Source organism: Gossypium raimondii, chromosome 6, assembly GCF_025698545.1.
Source record: "Gossypium raimondii isolate GPD5lz chromosome 6, ASM2569854v1, whole genome shotgun sequence".
NCBI classification, from domain to species: Eukaryota; Viridiplantae; Streptophyta; class Magnoliopsida; order Malvales; family Malvaceae; genus Gossypium; species Gossypium raimondii.
Window position 1 is genome coordinate 12787014 of NC_068570.1, and position 7928 is coordinate 12794941.

The following is a 7928-nucleotide window of genomic DNA, read 5'->3' on the forward strand; positions in this document are numbered from 1 at the left end:
ATTGATAAAAATACCTTCAATTATACTTATTGTTTTATAAAAATATTAAATTTTTGGTAATTTTACAATTGAGGTAATATATTTTTTTTAAATTAAATAAAAACTTTAAATAATAAGTGTAGGTATGAGTAGGCCTGTTATATTGTCATGGATCTTATATGTATAGCCCAAATCTAATAAGGCCCTATACCTATAACCACTGCAATCCAATTTCCAATCCTTCTTCCACATCACAAATCCCACAAATCGGATCTCCAGAAAGGAAATCTCAAAACTCCCCAAAAAACCCAAACTTTTTTACACTTCATTTTTACTTGCAAAATCAGCTACCTGCTACAAATGGCGAAATCAATGAAACTGGCGGGCCTCAAATCCGTGGAAAACGCCCACGACGAGTCGGTTTGGACTGCAACATGGGTTCCCGCCACCAACTCCCGCCCGCCCCTCCTCTTAACCGGCTCACTCGACGAAACCGTCAAGCTGTGGAGGCCCGACGAGCTCGAGCTCGTGCGCACCAACACCGGTCACTGCCTCGGCGTCGTTTCGGTGGCTGCCCATCCTTCAGGTGTCATCGCTGCCTCCGCCTCGCTCGACAGTTTGGTTCGCGTGTTTGACGTTGACACCAACGCCACTATTGCCACTCTCGAAGCTCCGCCTTCCGAGGTCTGGCAAATGCAATTCGATCCCGAGGTAAGCGCTTTTTATTTCTTATTTTGCTCTTTTTCTTCAAGTGAGCAACTATTTTAATTATGGAAATTGATTAATTTATGAATTATTTGAATATTAAATTTGAAGGCCACTGATAAAGATACAATTTAGTATTAAATGAAGTGTTCATTCAAATGAAAGAAATTCAAAATAATGATGGATGCCTCAATCAGAATCTAATAGAGTAGCGCAGGCAAAATCGAGTATTCCATTGTAATGAATGGAATTGTTATTGTAGCCATTACAATTGGAACATTACGTTAAATGAAGTTAAGCTTGGCAATTGGCAAATGCACTCTTTCCAACATGTTATATCACTTTTCCTGGTAACCTCATGTTCACAAAATTATCTCCAAGAGGCTTGCTTTGCATTAATCTATCGGTTCGTGTTTGCTACTTTTGTCATGGTAAATTATCTCTATTTGTCTTTGTTGAACTTCCCTGGGATTTAATGATAAAATATTAATATCTTTTCAGTTTTGCTTGTAGTCTTATTTTAGTATCATTCCTACTACTTAATGATGAATAATTTTCCCGATGATAATTTGTGAATTAGGTGCTATGCTGAATGTCTTTTACACTCTTTAAGGGCTTTTTTAGAATTTGTTTTGGGTGGCTTTCAAAATTAGGGTACAACACTTGCTGTTGCTGGTGGGGGTAGTGCATCAATCAAGCTGTGGGACACTGCAACATGGAGGTTGGTTTCAACTTTATCAGTCCCTCGTCCTGAAGGACCGAAGCCCTCTGATAAAAGCAGTAGCAAGAAGTTTGTACTATCCGTTGCATGGAGTCCTGATGGACGACGACTTGCTTGTGGCTCAATTGATGGCACAATTTCCATTTTTGATGTACCTCGTGCCAAATTTCTACATCACCTTGAAGGCCATTACATGCCGGTTAGGTCTCTTGTGTTTTCTCCTGAACCTGATGGACGGAAGCTGTACTCAGCATCTGATGATGGTCATGTGCATGTCTATGATGCTGAGGGGAAAGCTATAATTGGGGCAATGTCAGGTCATTCTAGCTGGGTGTTGAGTGTGGATGTAAGCCCCGATGGTGAGGCTATTGCAACTGGCTCAAGTGACAAAACTGTAAGACTATGGGATTTTAAGATGAGAGCAGCTATACAGACAATGAGTAATCACACAGATCAAGTCTGGGCTGTGGCGTTTCGACCTGGTGGAGGGGGTCGCCTTGCTAGTGTGTCAGATGACAAGAGTATATCATTGTATCATTGTTCCTGAAGTATTGATGACTTATTGAAATTAAAAACATTAAGGAGCATTTTCGTTACTTGATGTTGCTACATGTTTAGCTGTATGAAACTTGGCTTTTGATTTTGTGCTGTCTCGTTTTTTCATTAAAAAGAGAAGTAAAATTTTGGCAGACTTGCATGGAGGAAGGTTCCTTTCAACCATGAAGAAACCTGTCTTGTGATTCGCTTTGTTATTGTTTGGGAACATCATAAATGTTAGGGCCACTATTTAACTTAATTTCTGGCTTTGTATTTTGTTGTTACTTAGTGGTTTCAATGATGTTGTACATAAACTTGACCGTGAATTTGGAAAGTTTCATTTCACATTGTAAATGGAAATGGAAGAGACAATTTTTCTGTATTGATGTTATCCTTTTTATCGTAATATTCATATATTTGGCTATTTCTTATTTCAAAGAAATGCAGTTGGTTTTAAGATGTAGCTTACCGTGGGCATTTATATCAAAGATTCAAACCATCAATGCATTAAAGCTTCTTGCATGCATCATTCAAGTAGCAAGATAGTGAACCAAATGATATGCCACTATTTTGCTAGGCTAATTATACTTGGATTAGCAATTTCAAAACATAAAGAACCTTAAAAGATGATGAAATAAGATACTGAACGGTCGGTTTCACTTCTCTTCAATGGAAAAACCACGGTAAATGGGATAAAATACAGAAAATGCCATTTTCTTTTTGAAAAAAAACCAGATTAGGCTGATTTTTCCAAAATTTATCGGATAGGCCAAAAACATGAAAACGCTTCCAATTAGAAGCGTTTTCCATAACGGCTACCCCACCTCCAACGGCCATTTTATAGGCTGTTTACCCCCATTCCCAAGTCTCTATTGTTCTCCCTATATAAACCTCTAATTCTTATTCTTTTTCAATTCAATCTCAACTCAACTCTCTCTCACACCGACACAAGAACAAGGACCGATGGCCGTACCACCCCTGATCAGTATGGCTCGACTTATTCCGGTGTTTTCCGTAACATGTCTTAAACAATACTTATGGTGTGTGTGGTCCTAAAGGTTTTTTTGTCGTTCAATTGAGGCTAGTATTCCAGGTCCCCTGTCGGAGATGATGCATATATTGTGTTGGGGGACAACATGTCTCTTCAACCTAGACAGAAAAAAATCCCAACCGTCTGTCTTCTCCTATAGTGTTATTGCAAAGGCAATTGGCAGGATTTTCCAATTGTCATTTTATGTCACAACTAACAACAACCGATGTGTATATCTCTCGTACATAATGGTGTCGTCGATTTGTACCAGTGGTTTATAGTACCAGAATGTCTGTCAGCATTGCTTGAAAGTCCAGAAGAAACGATGGAACACTCAGCATCCATGGACCAACCGATCGTTGTAGTATATAGGTATAATTTCCAGATCGATTACGCAATCTGGAACGTACTACTTCAGTAACTGACACCATTGCCACAAAATCATTGTACGACGTGCCCCACCTATTATGCATCTTATCTAATGCCTTCTGCTTTGTGATACATGCCTTGCAGTATAACGATGTATAATCGTACTAGCTACGAATATTTGCAGTTAAAACTAGAACAACAATCCTGGAACAACACGAGTACGTTAAAATTAGGGATTCAATATCCCAAATATAATACAAGCATTGTACGATGAGTACAGGCAACACATGTATGCGAAGCGGTATATTTTTTATGGTCCACAATCCTGTCTTTTTTTTTTTTACAGAAGCCATGACTTTTCACGCACATTTATTGTCTCGCATTGCGCATTTCACCTCGAATTTGTTCGATCAAGATTTAACAACGTAGAAGTTTACCCCGCTCTTTATGCTGTATTGCTTCACTACTGTGACAAAACCATCTTTAGAGGAAAACTCATTCTCCACTTCAAAATCATCTGAATCCAACGAAGAACTCGCATGACCCGGTCTTCTATGTGGGAATTCCGCAAACTCTAACCCACTTTCTGTTAAGAGGCCCACATTAAGCATGTGGGTTGAAGGTGAGTATACCCTGAACCACAGATCTTCTTTGGCATCTTCGCTTGGACCTTCACCGTCTGAACCTCCATCTTTTAGTTTAGTTGGAACTAGCTCTGGTTCAGAAAATAATGTAATTTTTGAACCATCCGCCTTGGGCTCCCAAATTGGATCGACATCGAATTTAGTGCCCTCTTCATTCTCAACCCCATCAGTATGTCTAGGGTTGGATGTCCTCTCGCTGTTAAAGGTCGTAGGGAGTACATAATCCCTTCTTGTATAGTTATCAAAACAACCAAAATCACCTGTTGATTTCCAACCGCTGGAACTTGATGTCATACCCTTATAAGTGTTCCCAGCATTGAACATCAACTGACCAAAGTTCAAATCAAAACCACTAACTGAGTGTCATACCGGGGTCAAGTATTCTGGGTACCACCAAACCCCGACTATTGGACATTCTGCCTATCGTGGTTGAAATCTAAGGTTGAAACTGGTGAGTGTCCTCCCATTGATGATTTAAGGATATTATAATGGGAACTTTCTAATAAAGTAGTGAACCCATCGCACAATTGTGTCGTTAGACTCTCAGCTTGTTCTTCCGTTTCGGACTTTCGAACTGGAACATATGTTGTCACACTTGGTTTTCTTTAAGTCCGGAGATTTAGGAATAGTTGATCGATTAAATTGAAAGAAGTCATAAGTTGGCGACCTTTACTGAAAAAATTAGGAAAGATTTGTAACTAAATGGGACAAGGTTGAAATCCAAGTCTGATTCAATTGGATTGAACCAGCCAGTTCCTTAGTGGGGGACAAAATGATTGTGAATGAGTGAATTCTACACAGTTGAAGACCGTGCAGGTGGGGTTATAAATAGCCGAAGAATGACTTCCCAAGAGACTTCTTCTCTAGTCTATTTTGTTTTCCTTCTTCAACTTCTTCCTTAGTAACCCCTAAAAGAAAAGGATATGATAAAGCTCTGTATGGAACGATGATCGAGAGGTTTAAGTAAAAAAAAGTAGAGAAATTAGTAAGCTGGTAAGGTTCTAAGCCCTTCGGTATACATAAAACTTAGAAAACAAAGCTAAGGGTTTTTAGAACCATTTGAATTGGTTGTCATGTTTAGCTGCCAGGAGAAATATAAGCTCTGACGTTTGGGAAAGCTAAGCGGACAAAGAGAATAAGCATAAGGTGAGTTTTTGCACTCAAAACCTTACAATGCTAAGTATGTTGTAAGGTTGCATGGGTTTAAAAATATCCGCCATTATAGTTCAATGTGCATGAATTATCTATGATTCAATGGTATTGCATCCATGAAATATATGTAATTCATGTAAGGGAAACATTATCGAGGTAGGCGAAGTTAGGAAGGGAAAATGGGAAAGATAGTAATTCTATTAGATACCATCATATGGTATTGTTGAGTGCAAACCTTGATGAGCAGAGCTCTGGGCCTTGCGAAGGGGACACTGCGGTGTTTGAGCATCAAGGTTAGAAATGGTAGAATGGAGGAATGGAGGAATGGAGGAATGAAATGAATGAAATGAGAAGAGTAAAGATCATAGTGAGACCATGGGATCAACCGGAGGTTATACGCTTAAATTGAGTATGACCATGGCTAAAAGACGTTATGGCATCATGATAAACAAGACTAAGACCATAGCTGAAAGACGCTATGATATCCTAATAGTTCGCCAGAATAGTAAACACAGGAAATATAATGTGTAAGACCATAGCTGGACTATGGTAACCCAGATATTCTGTTGGGACAGTCAACACAAGGTTATATTCTGTAAGACCATAACTGAAAAACATTATGACATCAATTGACGAATTGACAGTAAAATGAGTAAGACCATAGTTGAAAAATATTATGACATCGTAAAGAGTCCGATGGGATGTTAAACACAGGAATATGGAAGTGAAGGACCATAATAGGACTGTGACAACTGATGAAGTCCGTTAGGACATCAAACATGAGACCATGTGAGTAAAGCCATAGCACGACTACAACAACTTGTGGAGTCCATTGGGACACTGAACAAGGAGAAGCTCACTTGGATAGTAAACACGAGTGTTCATCCAAAATGATAATCATGGGAAATGTTGCAATAAGGAAAAATGTTAGAAAGATAATGAAAGTATGAGATGCAATGGTTAGCCAACGGATTGAAGGAATCTGTCAATAAATGAGGAATGTAATAAAAATGGGAAGAGACTACTAGAATGGTAGTTGTGTAAACCAGTAGGGGATATTGGTGGTAACTCAGCCAGAGAGAGAGTCATGGGAAATGGCATGCTAATAGTGCTTGGTGTGATGGCGAATGAAAGATGGTTTATCCAAGGATCGTAGATGATGTTCCACTATTACCAATCGCCAGATGGTCCTTAGAGGAACCTTGTGAGCTAGATGTTGGATATAAGGTATAATGGCCAGGTTATAAGAAAATGAGGAGTTAAAGAGAACCCACTATTAAAAAATGGTATACCGGATGAAAAATATGCTTGCCAAGACCATTCCTTTCTAAAGAAAAATAACTAGTGTAAGGGTAACAGTCAAATGGCTAGTTTCGTAATAACCAGAAGGTAAGAAAGAGAACTCGTGAACCGAGATGGTCCCTCATTGACAGCGATTGAGTATTTTAGGCCTTAGTGGTCTGCAGTAGGAGGATGTGCTATGTTTAAGAGTAATGCGCTCAAGGTAGATTATGAGGAAGTAATATGGTTGCCATTTAAAACTAAGCAGGATTTAGTTTGACAATGTGGCATGTGACCCTGTTAGTCATATCACCGGACGGCCGGACGAAAGAATCTGCCATGGACTAGTTAGATTGAGAATACTCAACAAAATCCTTTAGGAAGGCAATCAGGTAGGCCACATTAATCAGGCATAATGTTGGGAAAGAGAAATCCATATTGAGAGATAAGTGGAAGAAAGAAAATTAGTTTAAAGAAATGATAAAGTCCACCGAGATGGTGAGACATCCAGAGAAACTGGAAATGCTGATTGAAGGTTGATATAATGGCTGGAGAAGCAACCACACTAAGATCTATCTGCCAACGGATTGGATAAGGAATAAGATAAAATCCACTACGATGGATTAAGAGAAGTTACTTGTACAAGCAGAGAGTTATTCGTATCTAGTTCTTTCTATTTAAAACCCCTGTAATGAGGGGTCCATTATTGTGAAATGCAGAAACTCACTAAGTTCATTTGAACTTATAAGGATTGTTCTATGAATGCAGAAGATACAAGAATAGAGACTCAAGAAGGGACCAAGCCAGATCGTGCTGATATAAGGAAAGTGTCATGCATATATGATAGGTGGTCACCTTTAGGAACTTCGCCAAGAAGACGAATAGGTTGTAACCATATAACTTCTTTAAGAGGCCAGAGTTAAACCAATAAATCTCTATTTTAAATTTTATAGACGTTGTTGTACAACCTTTAAATAAATAGGAAATGTAGTTTGACTTTTTAAAACCTAGAGAATTATGTGTATATACAATAACCTGATCCAAATGTGACATCTCATATCCGGATCTGATGTTTGGGTCGGGTAGGGGTGTTACATATGTTGACCTCCGACTGCCTTTATATATGTTTGCAAACTCCGCATATAACTTGAGTATTGGTGATCCACTAGCAATATGCACCTACACCATTGCCTCCATCCCCTCTTGCGCCTCTAATATCAAAAGTATCATATTTGATGGGGTTGACTGAAGCACAAAATTGATATTTCAATGGCGATACTCTCATCTGGGTGGATCCGACGATTTTCACCTAGTTATTGCACGTAGCTCCGCCAATTTTATGTTCGAGTTGAAAGCCAACCACGCTGTGTTTTTCGATAAAAAATGACCTCATTTTCGATGTTACGGACTTCATTGTCGTAATAAACAACATTAATTCGTCCACTCATTTTTAACGAAATAACCTGTTTCACATGTTGGAAACAAAAACATTATGCAGAAAAATAGAATT

General features: G+C 38.8%; 1 protein-coding gene across 1 annotated transcript; it reads left to right on the top strand.

Moving 5' to 3' along the window:
- Positions 1–213: 213 nt before the first annotated feature.
- Positions 214–2324, top strand: LOC105774037 (WD repeat-containing protein VIP3). The gene is made up of 2 exons (XM_012596349.2): positions 214–690; positions 1338–2324. The coding sequence occupies exons 1-2, from the start codon at positions 340–342 to the stop codon at positions 1950–1952; spliced, it is 966 nt and encodes a 321-aa protein (XP_012451803.1). The 5' UTR covers positions 214–339; the 3' UTR covers positions 1953–2324.
- Positions 2325–7928: the final 5604 nt, after the last annotated feature.

Bases quoted from the DNA above. Each gene is read 5' to 3' on its own strand.
- LOC105774037 (XM_012596349.2), top strand. From the start codon at position 340: ATGGCGAAATCAATGAAACTGGCGGGCCTCAAATCCGTGGAAAACGCC. The intron at 691-1,337 runs GTAAGCGCTTTT...TTTCAAAATTAG, and splicing joins AAATGCAATTCGATCCCGAG to GGTACAACACTTGCTGTTGC.